This window comes from Medicago sativa, chromosome 4, assembly GCF_051527215.1.
Source record: "Medicago sativa cultivar Bolivia chromosome 4, Bolivia_mono, whole genome shotgun sequence".
NCBI classification, from domain to species: domain Eukaryota; kingdom Viridiplantae; phylum Streptophyta; class Magnoliopsida; order Fabales; family Fabaceae; genus Medicago; species Medicago sativa.
In genome coordinates, this window is record NC_140752.1 from 13,032,950 (window position 1) to 13,052,336 (window position 19,387).

General features: G+C 32.4%; 2 protein-coding genes and 1 long non-coding RNA gene across 3 annotated transcripts; 1 reads left to right on the forward strand and 2 right to left on the reverse strand.

Moving 5' to 3' along the window:
* Positions 1-2,466: 2,466 nt before the first annotated feature.
* Positions 2,467-3,698, reverse strand: LOC146926445 (putative germin-like protein 2-1). The gene is made up of 2 exons (XM_085758804.1): positions 3,523-3,698; positions 2,467-3,307 (listed from the first exon to the last, which is right to left on the reverse strand). The coding sequence occupies exons 1-2, from the start codon at positions 3,638-3,640 to the stop codon at positions 2,760-2,762; spliced, it is 666 nt and encodes a 221-aa protein (XP_085614930.1). The 5' UTR covers positions 3,641-3,698; the 3' UTR covers positions 2,467-2,759.
* A 1,389-nt stretch (positions 3,699-5,087) lies between these two features.
* LOC146926446 (uncharacterized) lies at positions 5,088-6,603 on the reverse strand. Its single transcript, XR_015034133.1, has 2 exons — positions 6,415-6,603; positions 5,088-6,018 (listed from the first exon to the last, which is right to left on the reverse strand). It is a non-coding gene; the product is annotated as an uncharacterized LOC146926446 (long non-coding RNA).
* Positions 6,604-14,024: 7,421 nt separating this feature from the next.
* Positions 14,025-15,194, forward strand: LOC146926447 (germin-like protein subfamily 1 member 7). Its single transcript, XM_085758802.1, has 2 exons — positions 14,025-14,207; positions 14,456-15,194. The coding sequence occupies exons 1-2, from the start codon at positions 14,090-14,092 to the stop codon at positions 15,001-15,003; spliced, it is 666 nt and encodes a 221-aa protein (XP_085614928.1). The 5' UTR covers positions 14,025-14,089; the 3' UTR covers positions 15,004-15,194.
* Positions 15,195-19,387: the final 4,193 nt, after the last annotated feature.

The window sequence follows — 19,387 nt, forward strand, 5'->3', positions numbered from 1 at the left end:
TACTGCAAGTTTGCCTACAAAAAAGTAATTTTGCACAATGAAAAATACTAGCTGCCTAAAACGCACCGTGTATGCAAGCTTCCATCATTACCATCAAAGCTCTACATACACAGGTTGTTGCATCAGAAAAATACTATCTATCTATCTATCTGGCTATGAGCTTGAGCTATTCTTGTGAAGATTTATGATGATATGCATGTCTATATAAGCTTCAGTACATTCATCATTTTCTATAAACTAAATTTGGATTATTCTTAGAAAAACCTTCTCACATTTCTTAAAACTTCTCACCCTTTCTTATTCTATCTAGTCTAATCTAATCTAATGTAATAATTGTAATATTAATGCAAGCAAGTTTTAGTTACAAAACTTTATCATCCTTCTTAATATCTTTGTAGTTGTTATTGTTTATTTTTCACTGAATTAATTTAATGTGTGAGGATACATGAATAGATAGAAAAAAATTTATATCTAAAGATACATAAATACATAAAAATAATAAAAGAATGTCTAAGGATTCGTGAATAGATCAAACAAAACACAGGCAATTCATAAGAATAGACATTCTTTTATTATTTTTTGGATACCCCGTAGCAACACCTCTAATATTATATATATTTTTTGGATTCAATGGTGGAAAAAAAATTGGTAATTAGTTGATTTTAATATTGAAAGATTCATTCTTACTATGTGTCATCTTAACAAAACTTTATTGTTTATTTATCATATCTACAAATTAATCTTCCCTTTTGTTCTCTAATTCTATTTATAAGCTTGAGGTTTTGTTCTTCTCAATATAATATGTTGGAACAAAGGGAGTGATTTTGTGAACTTTAAGAGAGAATAGAGAGGAGAAGAGACAAGAGATTAGAGAGAGTTATGGTAGAAAGTAAACTTGCATTGTATATTGCAAAATTCTCTAATACAAACACATATGAGAGCTAAACTATTTATATACTATATTACTTGAGATACAAGTTACTTGGATACCAAGTAACCACCTCAAAAAACTTTACAACAAACTTCCCTAACTAACTAACTAATTAACTAACTTCTAAACATGAATTAACTAACTCCTAAAACTCGTCCTTAATTCATGTTGGTTGAATCCACTATTCTTCCCATCATGCTTCTTAGTCTTTCAAATGTTTCAATCTTCAATGACGACTTTGTCATGGTAACTGCAACTTGAACTTTTGTCTTGCAATGCTTCAAAACCAGCTTTTCTTTAGCGACTTGCTCTTTAAGCTAAGAAAGTGAAATCTTGTTCTAATGTGTTTGCTTTTCCCATGTGCTATAGTATCTTTGGCTAGATTAATGGCAGATTTATTGTCAACCATCAATATCATAACTTTCTCTTATTTGATTCTCAGTTCCATCATTAGTGAATCAAGCCAAGAAGCTTGTCAATCACTCATTGCAATATCAATGTATTATGATTCACAACTAAATAGAGCTACTAATGATTCTTTCTTAGAATACCAGGAAATCGATGCCTTACCTAAGAATAAACAATATCATGTAGTGATTTTCCTGTGATCTTTATCGCCATACCAATCTGCGTTTGAGTAATAAATCATCCTTGCATTCTTTTCGTTTTTCTGAGTTGGAAACAAAACTCCCTAGTTCAGTGTTCGTTTCACATATTTCATTTTCTTCTTGCTGCTAATAGATGATACATTGTAGGATTCTCCATATATATTTATCAATCCAACATAAAATGCTAAGTATGTCCTTGCGCTACACAAGTACTCCAGTGAACCTACGATACCTTTATACATTGTAGCAGTCACTTATTTTTCATTTCCATCCTTTTCAAACTTCATATTAGTTTCACTTGGATGTTGCATGTTGAACTTTCTGAGTATATAATAATAATCATATTTGCTTTGACGCATTACAATTCCCTCCGGTTATTTTGAATTCTATCCCCAGAAAATAGGATAATTCTCCTAAGTCAGTCATATCAAACTCTTTAAGCATAGATGACATATTTGATCTTCTGACCTAGGATTCATTCTCAGTAACTTCATCATTGCTATGTGAATCATGTTCAACTATCAGTTTAGGATCATATCTTGAGTCATATTCACTGCTCCAATTCTACAGCTCATCAACTATTACATCTCTGATAATTTTCACTTGTTTTGCTATAGGATTAAACAATCTATAGCCACCAGTTGCAAGATATCCTACTAATATCATCTGTTCACCTTTATCATCTAACTTCGTTCTAAGTTGATCAGGAACATGTTTAAGATGACTTTAAGATGACTTACATTTTGCTTGCTTCGACCAAGCTTCTTCTGTTGGTCAAGAAGCAATGAACATCTATTCAACATGTAAATTGTAGTATATGTCGCTTCTCCCCATATGTACTTAATAATTCTCTGTTGTATTGATTTCTTTCTTTGTTGTATTGTTATGCAGAGAAACACGAAGACTAAATAATGTAAACTGATATAACATTATCAATGAAGACAAACACTTGGCTAGAAAGCAACCATGAATAATTCTAATTAACATTATAATCGATGGGGTATAGAAAATTATTATTTTAAAAAATCACATGAATTTTACAACAATATAATATCAAACCAAATTCAACTTAAAACAAAACAACTATGTAGTCAAATAATCAACATGCATTTTATTTAATACAATAATAATAAGTAGAGAGGGTTGCTTGCACAAGGTGATTCAAGACCTAAAGACAATTATCCATTCAGAGTAAGCAATCAACTAATCATGTTCTCCAACTAGTTGTTGTCATACCAAGATTGCTTTTGAAGATAATCAATTATGCTCTTATCCACTTGAAAAGCTTTGGTAAGAACTTCGTCGGAAATAAGAGGATCAGATTTAAACAAAGCATTTGCAACTGTGATAACTCCTGGATTTTGACTGCTAAGTCCAGCGATAGCAACAGCGTTGCCATATCCAACATTCAGTTGAAAATGAATTAGACCAATTGGGAACACAAACACATCACCCTTGTTGAGCACCTTGGTAAAGAGCCGGTTGTTGTCTTGGTTTGATGAGACAAATCCAACATAAAGAGTGCCTTCGAGTACTATAAGGATCTCTGTTCCTCTAGGGTGGATGTGAGGTGGGTTTAAACCCTTAGGCGCAAAATCAACGCGAGCCAAAGATATACCAAGCGTGTTAAGTCCGAATAGTTGGTCTACAGTGACTGGAGTCACTTGAGATCCTAGTGCATTAGAGGCATTCCCAGCTTCAACATGTTTGAAGAAATCTTCAGCTTTAACAAGTGCGGGGTCTTTACAGAATTTCCCATTCACAAATACTGCAAATTATCAAATCATAGTTTTGTTATATCAAAGAAATTTCAGTAATATAATTCTTTTTGTACGACCTAGCTATCTAAACAAAAAAACATTCATGACCAAAACAAAAGATTCTATATTGACAAGGACTAAAACCAAAACCTCTAATATTTGCATATATAAACCTAAAAATTTAGTTGTAATTAAGACTTAAAGTTAAGGAATATATACATACCACCATCTTTGGGGTCTTTGATTGCAACACAAAAGTCTTGGAGAGGGCTGGGGTCAGAAGCAAAGGCAAGAGAGGATGCCAAAGCCAAGATGCTAACAAGGAAGTATATAATCTTCATTTTGCAACTCAATACTACTCTTTAATATTCTTCTTATGTAAATAAACTTGTGAGAATTGAGTTTTGTTGCATTTATTGCTTGCTATTTATAAGAATGAAATATTATAGTTTTTTGCATTTGATCTTTACCGTCATTAATATTTTATTAAATAATGAACCATTCTTTAACAACTACATGTATACTTGATCTCCAAACCAAAGTCAAGACCATTTTTAATTGCAGTACCGTGTCCATTTGACATTGAGTTTACAACATATTCTCGTAATGGTAATTTTATAATGAAAATGTTTTTGACGACACTGTGTAGCATAAATGGTATATTCTTTGGTGTTTACCCATTTTGTCTAAGGTGTTTAGACCTACACTCTGTGGCATAAATATTAAATAGTATATTTTTCGGTGTTTACCCATCATGTCTAGGGTTTAATCTTTGGCTGGTGCGTATGGAAAATTATATGTTGAAATAAGTTAATCTCTTAAATGTATTTCAATTATCTAAAATGATTAATCTCTCCCTTGTGCTCAGGGATAACTTTGTTTAAAAAAAAGAGGATAAGTTTTGACTTTTTCTTAATTCTGAGGACTTAACTATAAATATTAGTTGATGGAATTTGGAAAATATTCGAGTAATTGGCACAATCGTACCATTACTAAAATATGTTCACACGGAAAAATTGAAAGACCATTTCTGATTTACCCTTTCAACAAATAATTAACTTCTGATTTTAATTCAAATTTATATCAGTTTAATACATTTTTTTTTTTGTAATTGTAATTTTATAATGGAAAAACTCTGGGCTAAATCAAAATAAGACCAGTTTCGACTTTGTCTTAGTTCTCGAGACTTAATTATAATTGCACTTTCTTTTGTAAACTTAGGATTTGGTCACAATCATGCCATCAGTAATACATATTCAAAAGGAAAAATAGAATGACTATTTCTGAATTACCGAGTCAACAAGTAATAATTAGCTGAGGATCCAAAGGTTCAAATTAATAAAGACACAAACATGTCTTGCTAATTAGGAATAGTAGTAATTTTTTAAAATTATTTTGTAGGGTGAGAGGCATAATCTCCCATTCTGCCGGCCATCAACATATGGTTCCTTAGGATGGATAACTAGTATTGTCGTCCTAGCTCAAAGCATAGAGAAAGGAAGCAAATTTAAGGGTGTATCAAATTGGGATTTCATGAGATTTTAAAAGATTTTTTTCTTTCAAAACAAAAACTTTCTAAAAATAAAAAAGTCTTTCCTTCAAAAAAAAATAAAAAAGTCTTGTGGTATTCAAGACTTTTATCTATATCTATACTATCTATACTATATATAAAGAAAACTACCCGTTTCAGTACTTTTGGTTGGAATTTTCATTCCAAAAATACCCTTAATTTTAAATACAAATAACATGTTAGGAAACATGGCATCCATTGATAAAGGAGAGAAAAGCTTATAGAATTGTTCTATTGATAGTGAAATGTAATATTACAAATGAGAAAGTTACCCACTAATGGGGAAGTTACAAGCTATATATACTACTTAACTACTAAGTCTAATATGCTACTAGTCTATATTTCCAATAGTCCCCCACAAGTTGGAAGGTGTTCACAACACTTCCAACTTGGAATGAACAATAGAAAAGTACATCAAACAAATGAAAACATAAGGAGAAATGCCGGAAATACATCGGCCAAAAGTAAAGTCAACAACCAAAAACCTATCCAACAAGTAGAAACCACAACTCAAGGTTTAACCGCTTGAAGGATGAAGCATCAAAGCAACGCTTAACCACCATCCGGTAGAAGCCAATATCAACAAAGCCTTAAAAGGCACAACGCTTAACCATCAAGAGTGTTCAATCACTCAAGATAGAAGCACAAGACAAGAAAGAAGTGCAAGGAAGAGCCATAGTCTACAATGGAAGGAGGTCATATACAAGACCAAGGTTCCAAAGATAAAAGTGGTGCCCTCCAATGCCGAGCCGAGACAAGATAAAAACCAAATGCAAGGAAGAGCCATAGTCAACAATGGAAGGAGGTCAAATGTTGAACAAACTTCACACCAAAAGTACCATGAAGCAACAAGACCAAGCTTCCAAAGATAAAAGTGATGCTCACCTATGCCAAGCCGAGACAAGAAAAACCAATGCTTCCAAGAATGAAGCATAACAAATATCCAAAGAAAAAAAATCTCCAAACAGAACAGCAAGCAAAAGTACTGTTAATAACCATTTTGTGCAAACACAACTTGAGCAACCATTGACACAAGTCAATATGCACATCAGCAAGAACTTACAAACCAAATAATGCACCATGATAAACCAAATACCAAGGCACCATGAGCTGAAAGGCTTCAACCTATATGCTCCAACCAGCAGCAAGCTTAAGACAAATACACACAACTAAGCCTCCATAAAGGGTAAAACTGATGCACCAAATACTAGAGTAGAAGTTGCTATGTGTGCCCAACTTCATGGAACTACCAACAATAGGTCAATGAACACACAAACTGCCAATAACAAGTACCAACTGAGGATGGCATAACATGACCAGCAGTGTTTCTGAGTCAGTTAACCAACAATATCTGGCTGCTCAAACACAACTCTATTTCCTCACTATAACACCAGAACTTCAAGGGATAAGCAAATAATGCACCAGAACTCTATTACCTCACAATTGATTATCAAAACAACTAATCCAACACTATCATGAGTGAATGTTCAGTTTTGCACAATAACGATGCAGCAAACTTAAGGGCTGTGATAATTAACTACTCACAGGTTGCAAAACACAAAAAAAAAAAAGTGCCTCAATGGATTATTGATTTAGTTGCTCAAGTAACCAAACCATTCAACAAATTTGAGGCTTAAGAATTGAATTGCTCATGATAATGACTCCAAATCAGAAACTGTGTCTCAGAAGCCGAAGGTAGAAACCATAACCACAACTCCTCACATCAATGTAAAGCTTCACAACATATTCCACATGTAAAAAAAAAAAAACAGGTATGAAAAGGAATATCAAAACCTGATTGCTCTGAAGCCGAATTGAATCTTAAAGACATCAGAAATATGAAGATCCATGAGAATATCAGTGTGAAGCAGAACCAGCTCAATCCAATGTCCAAAGGCCAGTTGCAATGAATCAATGGATTACCAAAAACAGTGCAGGAGCGATCAAGAGTTACAACAATCTTGAAACGAAGCTTCTTGTTGACCAACAGGACAGAAACCATGCTATATGGATTGAAGAATCAACAATATCACACAATCTTTAATAAGTTCATCTTCATTCAGTTACTGATTGTGAAAAAGATGTAAAATAGAATCAATTTGAACATGAAACAGAATCAGAGCCGTATACAAAGGCAAGACGAATCAGATTGGAAACCAAACAAAGAAGATCAGATCGAAAATCAAAAGCAAAATGGAATTGGAATCGCAAACCCTAAGATTTGGGGAAAAATTGCAAGGATGAAATTGCAAAGAAGCGCAATCGCAAGAATCGAAACAAACATAACAAGAAAAGGAATTAGTCATAGATTGAAAAACTCGATCGATTGTGAATTCGAGAAAGAAACTCGAATCAAAGATGAAAGCGAATCAGATTGAAAACTAAAGAAAGACGCAAACAGAATCGAAGTAACCAAATTGAGAACTTTCTCGAGAAAATGAGAAAACACGAAGACAAAAACAGATCGTAACAGAAAATTGGAATGAGGAAATTGATGAACAAATCAAGAAAAGGAACTGAATACGAACACACAAAAATTGAATTTGAGATTTTCTCTTCGAAAAAAGGAAAAAAAATGAATGAGAAAAGAAACAAGGGAGAGATGAGAAAATTAGATTTTCTCGAGAAAATGCAGCGGAAAATCCTTTAAGGAGGATACCAAATTTGCTCTGATACCATGTTAGGAAACATGGCATCCATTGATAAAGGAGAGAAAAGCTTATAGAATTGTTCTATTGATAGTGAAATGTAATATTACAAATGAGAAAGTTACCCACTAATGGGGAAGTTACAAGCTATATATACTACTTAACTACTAAGTCTAATATGCTACTAGTCTATATTTCCAATATAACACATATAAAAGATAGATAAAGAAAACTACCCCTTTCAGCACTTTTGGGTTGGAATTTTCATTCCAAAAATACTCTTAATTTTAAATACAAATAACACATGTAAAAAATAGATAAGAATAAATTTAATTAAAATATTAAAATAAATGTAACAAACTTGAGCAAAAAAATATGTTAAAGATTGGACTTTGAATCCTCTAAAAAAAATTAGTAACAAACGTGAGCAAAAAATAATGTTAAAGATTGAACTTTAAATCCTCTAAAAAAATATTAGTAACAAACGTGAGCAAAAAATATTGTTAAAGATTGAACTTTAAATCCTCTAAAAAAATATTAGTAACAAACGTGAGCCAAAAATATTGTTTAAGATTTGACTTTAAATCCTTTTAAAAAATATTAGTAACAAACGTGAGCAAAAAATATTGTTAAAGATTGAACTTTAAATCCTCTAAAAAAAGATTAGTAACAAACTTGAACAAAAAATATTGTAAAAGATTGAAATTTAAATCCTCTAAAAAAAGGTTAGCAACAAACGTGAGCAAAAAAATAATGTTAAAGATTTGAATTTAAATCCTCTAACGTTATGAATGTCATTGATCGTAAATAGAGTCGAGTATTTTTTGTTGATGGTCCAGGAGGAACAGGTAAAACATTCCTTTATCGAGCATTAATGGAAACTTTGAGAAATAGAGGAAAATTTATCTCAGCAACCGCGTCATCTGGTATAGCTGCAACATTATTACTAGGTGGTAGAACTGCCCACTCCCGATTTAATTTACCTTTTGATGTACAACCAAATTTCATCTGCAATATAAAAAAGCAAAAAGATCTTGCAAAGCTAATTAGAGTATCAGCTGCCATAATTTGGGATGAAGCCCCAATGACAAATAGATACTGTTTAGAACATTATATCGAACACTAAAAGATATTTTAGATTGTGATGCACCATTTGGTGGAAAAATTATGATCATGGTGGAGATTTTCGTCAAGTACTTCTAGTTATTTAAAAAGGTAGTAAGGAACAAATGATATATGCATGTATTATTAGGTCTTATTTGTGGGTTAATACCAAGGTCCTACATTTGGTACAAAATATGCGATCAATGAATGATCCTGAATTTGCATAATTTTTATGCGAATTGGTGACGGTGTTGAACCTACTAAACCCAATGATATGGTGAGGATACCTCCTCAAATTGCATTACCATGGGAATGAGAGCAGTCAATACAAACTATTATTGATCATATTTTTCCACAATTAGATTTGCATGGATGTGATGCATCGTATATGGTCGAAAAAGCCATAATTACACCTACAAATGATGATGTTAAAAAATTGAATGACATAATTATCAATCTTCCAGGAGACGAACATAATTTGTTGTCATTTGACGAGGTTGAAGGGGATACTCATAACTTATATCAACATGAATTCTTAAACTCAATTGCTCAAGGAAGTATCCCACCACATATTTTAAAGGTAAAAAAAGGTGCACCTTTGATGTTGTTGTGAAACACAGACCCTAGATATGGCATGTGTAATGGGACACGTTTGTTATGTCGTGGTTTATTTAAGAATATGTTGGATGTGGAAATCCTAACAAGAAGCAATGCTAGACAAAGATCATTCTTGCCTAGAAAGAAATTAAAAACAAATGCGAGTTCAGGACTTCCCTTTGTGCTTAGTAGAAAACAGTTTCCCGTTAGACTAAGTTTTGCAATTTCCATAAATAAGTCACAAGGGCAGACCATTCCCAATGTCGGAATCTATCTTCCATGACATGTTTTCAGCCATGGTCAATTATATGTAGCTTTATCAAGAGGAGTTTATTAAAATTCAACAAAAGTTCTCATTAAAGAAGGGAAAATAGAAGGAGAAGATGAAGACTTTACGAAAAATGTAGTTTTTAAAGATATTCTTTTATTGCAATCATAACAATGTTTCTTTTACATAACATGTCATTTATACATTTATGTTATGATGTACTAATTACTATTAGAATAAACAATAAATGATCATTATTTTATATTCAGGCAAACTACAATATGTTGAGTTCATAGATAATTTTGTTATATGCCTTGACAATATTTTGTTTATAAATCAATATATCAATAATTTCCATTAATATTTTAAAATTTTAATCAAAATTATACAAACAAACATAATAAAATAATCACATGCTTTAAAGCAGTAGAAAAAGCGGACAGACGGGTATGATAATGCCCGTCTTTCTGCTAGTAGAATATAAATAAATCTTGTGGTATTCAATCAAGACAATTAAGACTTTTTGATCAGGGAAACGAAATCCGATGGTATTCAAATAAGATTTCGACTAACTTATAAAATGTCTGTTGGTATTCAAAAGTATAAAGTATACAGATTTTATTGGATTCTTTTATGAATTGGATTTTATGAGACTTTTTAACAAAACATACACATAACATACTCATTCAACAATCTCACCAATATCCTTGAGAATTTTCAAGACTCCCATGATTTTTGCTTTGTTATTGTCTCATACTACACACATACCCTTTTCTTGTTGTTATTATTCATAAGCCCTCAATGTTATTATTCTCTGTTCATCATACATTTGATCTTTTTACCTTATTGGATGTTGCTTCTCATTATTTTTAAGTTTTAAGTTTTTCTTCTTCTATAATTCTGTTCACCATACAAAATTTCAAGTTTTACGTTTGTTTTAAGTCAATTTTTTTCCTTCTAATTTACCATTATTTGTTTTTTTAGCAGATTGTTTTGTTGCTGTTTTTTTTTTTACAAAAGTAAACAATATTCATTCATTCAAATTGATAGAGTACATCGATACAATACAAATCCAAATTCGCTAAAAACAAAAAAGGACGAATTTGTGAACAAATTCACAACATCCATATATGTTAATAGCATAAAACGGCAAAGTATATATCTATGACTACAAATATGACTATATCCAAGTCTCCGGAATACTCATGTCTCCGGATCTGCAACATTGACGACGCCAAAGTCGTTGTCATTGATCGGATCTGCACTTGCTCAAAGCTAATCTTTCAACCTGAATCAAATAAACACCGCACTAAGACGGGAAATCAAAAACACACCGCACAAAGACGGGAAATCAAAACAAACAGAGTCGTTCAGAGATGACGAAATCACAGAAACAAACGAAAGAAAACAGAAAATATGTGAAATTACTTATTTAATTAGGATAGAAGGAAAAACAACTCGGAGGGGGTGATTTTTGGGTCAAAATTGACCCTAAATCACCCCCTCTAACAAGAAGAAGAAGAAGTAGAAAAAAGGGGTGACGGCTAGGGTTTGCTGTTGTTGTTAGTATACCTTACATTATTGTGCAACGTTTTTTTTTTATTATTAGTATTATTAATATTTTATTTTATTTTTTTATTTTTATTTTTATTTTGAGTAACTTGTTTTTATTTTTTGATAGAGAGTAACTTGTTATTATTATAATTATTATTATTCAATTCCATATTATAAGTTTATAATTTTTTTTCATTCACTCTTGTCATTTTGAATTTTGTTAAGAGTTCATGTGATCCTCTCAAATCTTAAAATTTCATAAAGTCTATTGAAATATTTGCAAATCCGTGTTATAAATCCATTAAAATCATGTTTTCAAAATCCTGATTGTAAAAAGTCCTTTAAAGAATGTCTTTTAAAATCCCATAAAATCAATACAATCTCTCAAAGTCTTTTAAAATCTTCAGAATTTTGTTTGCCAAAATAATATTTTAAAATCTCAATCCAATACACCCCTAAGCTTCTGATTATTAGAGCAGGTGGGGATTCAGCATAGTTGACCCACCACAAATTAAATCTCTGGGCTAAACTTCTAATTTTAATTCAAATTAAGATAAGTTTAAAGTTGCTTTTCTGACTTAAAAAACATCCTAATAACACATGAAAATTTCAAAAAAGCCCCCAGTGGTAATTAACTACCGTTCAGGAAATCGGCAACAGTTAACTACTGCTGAGGCCAACGGTAGTTAACTACTGTTCACACCAGTAAAAAAAACCGTGCAGTCTGCACTGTGATTTCAAGATATTTTGGCATGTTTTTACCTGTAATTTCAAACAGCAATTCCGCATGAAATCAAACCGAAACAACAACATCCAGCAATTACAAACATCAACATTTCATAGTTTATCAATTTTTCGGTAACATTACACAAAACCGATAATACGTTAACGTTACACAATTGTTTGAAATTCGTCAAATTTTCCACATTATGCAACACATTACACTAAAAGTACATTAACTTATAATAAATGCGAAACTCAAATATATATATATATATATATATATATATATATATATATATATAATTCATTAAAGGTTAGTTACATCTTGGCCACAAAAAATGGTCATTACTTTATATATCCCAAAAAATACGTATCGACCAAAAAAAGGATGAACACCGACCAAAAAGAAAGTGTCATATTTCATCTAATGAAATTAAATCATCTAAATGTTCCACAAGATCTTCAAATTCTTCATTTCCTATAACCAGAGTGTCACACAAAATAGGATGATGTTGATTTGTTTCTTTTTTAGGTGAAACTGGTCTCTCTCCTTTCTCAATATCCATGAGTGTTCGAAAACGATCGTGTTGATCCAAAAATTCATCCTCCCATGTTGCCGCCTCTTCGCTCTTGTGTAGGTTCCACTTCGTAGATGATGGAGGTAGTGGGCAATCATTTTTCAACAAAAGAAGGACAAAATGATTCGGAATTAAACCAAGGCAAATCATGTTGCTTTTCGGGTTAACCGGAGGCCTACTTCTAAAGAGAAAAATCAATATTTTGCAATGATGACACACTTGCATAAGTAGTAGTTGAAGTTGGCAATTGAAATTAAAATTTTGCTTCTCTTCATTATTGACCTATAAAATGTGAAGTCCATTTTAGAAAAAATAATTATTTTATTTGAACAAAATATTTAAATGAAAATTACTACGATTCTTAATCAGCAAGAGATGTTTGTGTTTTTATTTGAACCTTTGGATTGTAATGACCATCAGTTAATTACTTGTTGACTAAGTAATTCCGAAATGGTCATTCTATTTTGCTTGTGAATATGTATTAGTGATGGCATGATTGTGATCAAATTACTCAAAGAAATTGCCACATTAATTCCACAACTACTACACGATGTATAAACTTTAAATCCTAATCACATGCAGTCATCAAAAGGTAAGTTTGCAAAAGAGAGTGCAATTATTATTAAGTCTCCAGAACTAAGACAAAGTCTAAACTGATCATATTTTGATTTGGACAAGACCTTTGCCATTTTAAATTACATTTACGTACAAGAGCATATTTTGATTTAGCCCTCTTGTTAATTATTTTTTGAAAAGGTAAACCAGAAACGGTCTTTCAAATTTTGTCGTGTGAACGTATTTTAGTAATGGTATGACTGTGCCAAATAACTCGAATATTTTCCATATTCCACCAACTATATATTGTTTATAATTAACTCTCAAAAACTAAGAAAAAGTCTAATTTATCGTAGGTTTTTTTTTTGTTTGAACAAAGGTATCCTGTAAACAAATCATAGACTAATAATCACTTGAGATAATTGAAATTCATTTAGGCTTTGTTTGCGAGTTTGGGGGGCTGGGGGGGGGAGGCTTTGAAAAAAGGAATGAGCAAGTGGAAGAAATAGAGGAAAATGGGAGGGGAGGGCTTTGGGGGGTTAACTTTTCTTCATAATACAGAAAGAAGAGGGTTTTGGAGGGTTTATATGAAATCTTCATATTTAATCTATGTTGTTATATTATTTTTAAAATTAAAAATATAGTAATCATATACATTAATTTATCATTCTCTAGAAAACTACTCTTTTAAAAATTTGAAAGATTTCTCCATTTTCCCTCATATTTTCCACCCCTCAAACCCTTCCCTTCCCCTCCCCTTCAAACTCGCAAACTTAAGGAATTGACCGACCTCTCCTAACATATATTTTGCCATGCTCATATGCCGAAGATCGAACTCGAAACAAATTGGTTAAATGATCGAAGCATATATCACTTGTGTCATATCGTGTTGGTCTAAACTTATCTTAATTTCATTTAACCCAAATTTAATACATGAACATTATAAAATTACCATTAAGAGAACAGGTAAAGACAAGTTTAAAAATGGTCTTGACTTTGGTTTGGAGATCAAGTATACATGTAGTTGTTAAAGAATGGTTCATTGTTTAATAAAAAATTAATGACGGTAAATATCAAATGCAAAAAACATCAATGTTTCATTCTTATAAATAGCAAGCAATACATGCAACAAAAACACAATTCTCACAAGTTTATTTACAAAAGAATATTAAAGAGTAGTACTGAGTTGCAAGATGAAGGTTGTATACTTCCTTGTTAGCATCTTGGCTTTGGCATCATCTGTTGCCTTTGCTTATGACCCTAGCCCTCTCCAAGACTTTTGTGTTGCAATCAAAGACCCCAAAGATGGTGGTATGTATATATTCCTTAAGTCTTAATTACTACTCAATTTTTAGGCTTAAATATACAAATGCTCCTTACAAATATCAAACATTTTAGTTTTACTCTCAATAAATATATTTTTATGGTTTTAGTTCTTGTATGTATAGAATCTTTTGTTTTGGTCCTCAGTGATTGCTGGTTTAGCTAGGTCATGACTAGAAGAATTATACTAATGAATTTTTTTTGATATAACAAAACTATGATTTGATAATTTGCAGTATTCGTGAATGGGAAATTCTGTAAAGACCCCGCACTTGTTAAAGCTGAAGATTTCTTCAAACATGTTGAAGCTGGGAATGCCTCTAATGCACTAGGATCTCAAGTGACTCCAGTCACTGTAGACCAACTATTCGGACTTAACACGCTTGGTATATCTTTGGCTCGCGTTGATTTTGCGCCTAAGGGTTTAAACCCACCTCACATCCACCCTAGAGGAACAGAGATCCTTATAGTACTCGAAGGCACTCTTTATGTTGGATTTGTCTCATCAAACCAAGACAACAACCGGCTCTTTACCAAGGTGCTCAACAAGGGTGATGTGTTTGTGTTCCCAATTGGTCTTATTCATTTTCAACTGAATGTAGGATATGGCAACGCGGTTGCTATCGCTGGACTAAGCAGTCAAAATCCAGGAGTTATCACCGTTGCAAATGCTTTGTTTAAATCTGATCCTCTTATTTCCGACGAAGTTCTTACCAAAGCTTTTCAAGTGGATAAGAGCATAATTGATTATCTTCAAAAGCAGTCTTGGTATGACAACAACTAGTTGGAGAACATTATTAGTCCACGGTTTACTCTGAATGGATAATTGACTTTCGTTCTTCAGTCACCTTGTGCTATCAACCTTCTATAATTATTATTGTATTAAATAAAATACATGTTTGTTTGACTACATAGTTGTTTTGCTATGAGTTCAATTTGGTTTAATAATGGAGATTGTTGTTGTGATTTCTGAAATTTGGTTCATTGGCATGTTAATTAGAATTATTCATGGGTGCTTTCTAGTTAAGTTTTATCTTCACTAGATTTAGACCCACGCGTTGCACAATTGCGATATTTTTTTTTAAGGAATGTTTTTAGATTGGTCTCAACTTTGTCTCACACAATTTTTTTTTACAAAAAGAACAGTTCAAATATTTAAGTGAAAAAAAATCTTTTTTTTTCCTGTAGTAACAAATTCACTAAAACTATTTTTCATATACTTCGGGTCAATACGATTTTGCCTGAAATAAACCTCTTTTATATGGATCCATAGATTATTGGATTTTTTCGGGTTTAGGACTTCAAAGTGGAAAGATATCAAAATTTAGGACAATTTTATGGTTGCTTATAACCCATCCAAACTTGTTCCTTGTGCAACCCTACGTATGCATAAGTGTTTTGTTTTTATAGATTTATGGAAACTACCATTTCAACTTGTATTTCTTTTGCATTTCAAATATTGGCTAATACATTGTTTGGAAGGTATATTTAAATTAGTTTCAACCGATTATTGAATAAGTTCATCAACTTAATGTGATGCTATTGTTTTTAGAGACTTTGCATGCATTTGCACATGCTTAATATTTGGGAATAGGAGGCTATGAGGGTAGATTAATTAATTTGATAGATGGGGAACATACGAAAGATATAAATTCCATTCCCACTCAGCTAGTGTAGGTGTGCCAATGTCACTCCTTTTCTTTATGTGCAGAATAAAATGTTTATAATTTTTATTGTTAACAATTGTGTACGTGAAGGCTTTAAAGGAGGATACATAAACCACTCTTCAAGAAACTAAAAATATTATTTTTATAAAAAATACACGTGAAAGAGAAAATTGTAAAGAAACTTAGGTTTTGGTTTTATTAAAGGGAAGTGCTATATAACGCGAGTCCCCGGCCTTGAGGGGTGCAAACAGCTCAACAGAACTGGGCCTCCCTCAGCCATGGGCCTCAAAAAAAAAATTAATACCCACTAGTACTACTGCCCTCCAATTTTTTTTTAATACCCCCAGCCATTTTCTGTCCCCTTGTTTTAGCCTTTTAGACCTATTAGAATTAGGTCCTCTTGCTCCTGGTGTTAGGTGGGGGTTCCTCATGTATACGGTAGTCATTTTCACCTTTGGGTGTACTGCATATATACGACACCTTATATTTATCTTTTAAAAAATATAAATAGAACATTGCTCTTTTAAAAAAAAAAATATGTTTTGATTTTATCACTGACCTCTTTTCATTCCCAGAGCCGAGCCTCCGAATCCTCAGGGACGGCCCAGACGCGAGAGTGATCTCGCGAAAACTTGTTTGGTGCCAAACAAAAAAAAACTTCCACTTAAGCACTGAAGCGGTTAGCAAAATAAAGGGTCGTGAAATTCTGCGAATTGATTTTCGCTATAAACAACATTCTCCTTTATTAAAAGCTAAGAGTACTGATAATAAGGGTTTGAAACTGAAAGCATTATGGAGGATAGACATGAAAATACCTCAAGATTCTCAAATTGCTTCAGAGCAAGGAGATCATAATACAGTTTTTTTTTTTTTTGGAAGGAGGGTGCAAGAACTGCTGCTAAGTTTGCAATACAGAATAAAACATGTCCTAATAAAGAAGAAATGAGGCAGATTAGCTTCAACAAATCAAGCAATAATTTTTGTAATTTATATATAGTTTGATATTTGAATAGTAGAAATGCAATGACTGCATATTTCTATTTCTTCTAAATGTTAAACATATGTTGAAAAACTAACATAGTACAATACAACTTGCTCCCCAAAAGCTTTTGAAAAGAATAAAAAAGTTTGAAGGAACTGAGACTCACAGTACCAGTGTACCGTAGGGAAGTAACTGAAATAAAATAATAACATGTTTTGGTCAAAGAATTCCTACATAACTGGAAAATAAAATGGGCGTGTGGCAACGAATATTGACTTTAATGCACATAGTGTAACTGAAGTAACATAATAATATAATTTGCTCAAAGATGATAACGGATTAACCAATAATTAATTCTATTTTCCCTCAAAAAATAAAATTAATTCTATTTATTTGTATTTGCAAGCTGAAACGTAGGAAGGAGGAAACAGGTTTTAGAGAAGCTTGGGCACTGTGGAAAAATGGTTGTGCATCATGATACACTGAGAACAATATATGCCCACACCACTCAAAGGTGACATGTCAGATAAATCTTGACATGGCAAAACTACAATTTCATGGCATTAGAATAGCTGAGATGTCATTAAATTGTTTGGCTGATCTGATTTAATAAATTAAAATAGATAGATAGATAGATTGATCGACACTCTTATATTAGTTTACATTTACCAAGTCTTTATGATTCTCTGCATAACAATAACAAAATAAAACATATGAGAATTAGCAAGAGTAGCATTTATGCAGTCCGAATGTGATCAATAACACTATTGTTGTGAATTCGATAAAAAACCACACCAATAAAAATTTGATGTGTGGAGTAAAATAATCAAGCAACCAAAACAAGTGGGTGACAGTTATAAACACAAGCAAAATAAGACAACAACGAGAGAAAAGAAGAGAGAACACACAAAATTTGTTTACCCAGTTCGATCCAATACTGACCTAGTCTGGGGGAGAGCGGTCATTCGTTCCACTATTATGATGAGTAACTTTACAAAAGATAACAAAAGGTTATAAAAATTAGTCTTCAAACCTAATTCTACCCAAAGTCCTAATCTCTTCTCGTGACCAAGAGACTCAATCCTAATAGTGTTTCCCAAGATGAATCAATCCCAACCCTAGTGTTTGTTGCCAAGAGCAAACTCTACAAACCCTAGTTTTTGTGTTGCCTTCTAAACCCTTGTTCTCAGTCCCCCTTTCTCTAAAGGTTTCATCTGATATAAGGTCTATATTTATAGTAAAAGCATCCCTCATAAAATTAGAACAAATCCAGTCCATAAAAATACGTTTAATTTTTATGTTGAAGTAAGAAATCAGGCGCCGATTTGCACCCTTCGGGCACCGATTTTTTCCGAGACAAAAGTCTCAAAACTGAGCAAAAAATCGGGCCCCGATTTCCAAAATCCGGCCACCGGTTTTTGCATCTCCTGAATTCCAATTTTGAGTCACTTCTGCAACAACTATTTTTGAATAATTTCATATATCAGTTCAAACTTTAAATTTTTGTCTTCATTGGCACCTTTAGCATCCATAAAGCTAGGTTGCTTTTTTGTGTTCATTTCATTTGCAATTGATTCAACATTGACTATTGTATTTGAAGGGAAATAGTGGAGGTATCTTGTCCTAGTGGATTAAGTCGAACTCTAACCTTCTTTTCTCGATTACGCAAGAAGGTTTTCTTGGGGTGTGTCTAGAGCGGGGAGTGTTGAAGATGAGGACCTTTGTTGTTAATGTCTATTCTAAATGTGACTTAATGACAAATAGGAGGTTATGAGATTCTTTGTTGGAGGTGGAGAGGGGTTTGGTTGAGGGTGCATGGTGCTTTGTAGGTGATTTTAATGCAGTGTATTGTTCAGGGGCGGAGCCAGTCCTCTATGAACATGCACACCCTGGATTTTGACTTTTTCTCTCGGTAATCATAGTTTATATGTATTTTGCATACCCTGACATTTTAATTTTGCACCTGCTTCGCACCCTGCTTCGCACCCTGCTTCAACACTCTCTCACATCAAAGTTGTTGCTGACCTGCACCCCTCTAGACTATTAGATATTGACGCTTGTATTTTTTAGATGCACATTGTTTTTCAATTTTAACATTATAAAGACCCGATTGTATCTAACTTTTACTTTTTATATTCATCCTTATTGTTTACTTTCTTTAATTGATTTGATTATATCTCTTACTTTTGCCTTTTTTATTTAATGTTTGTGTTTCATTGGTGTTTTTTTTTCTCAACTAAATGCGAAGAGCTTATTTCCAAATCCCAACTGATTAAGCCCCTACACCATTAACGTTTCTTGTGAAATTCCATCGTAAGTGATATATAATATACTGGACGTGGACAACATGTTTTACTTTTTGCATTTTATGTTGTTTTGTTTTCAATTTCTTTTGTCTACAAGGACTATGACTCCGTTTGGATTGAGCTTATTTTAAGCTTATGAAAAATAGCTTATGTAATAAATAAGTTTTTGTTTTAATTTATAAGTTATCACTAACAAAAATTGTATCTTTATAA

Excerpts from the sequence above, each read along its gene's own strand:
- LOC146926445 (XM_085758804.1), bottom strand. The coding sequence starts at position 3,640 with ATGAAGATTATATACTTCCTTGTTAGCATCTTGGCTTTGGCATCCTCT. Across the intron at positions 3,308-3,522 it reads CAAAGACCCCAAAGATGGTG|TATTTGTGAATGGGAAATTC; the intron begins GTATGTATATAT and ends GATAATTTGCAG.
- LOC146926447 (XM_085758802.1), top strand. The coding sequence starts at position 14,090 with ATGAAGGTTGTATACTTCCTTGTTAGCATCTTGGCTTTGGCATCATCT. Across the intron at positions 14,208-14,455 it reads CAAAGACCCCAAAGATGGTG|TATTCGTGAATGGGAAATTC; the intron begins GTATGTATATAT and ends GATAATTTGCAG.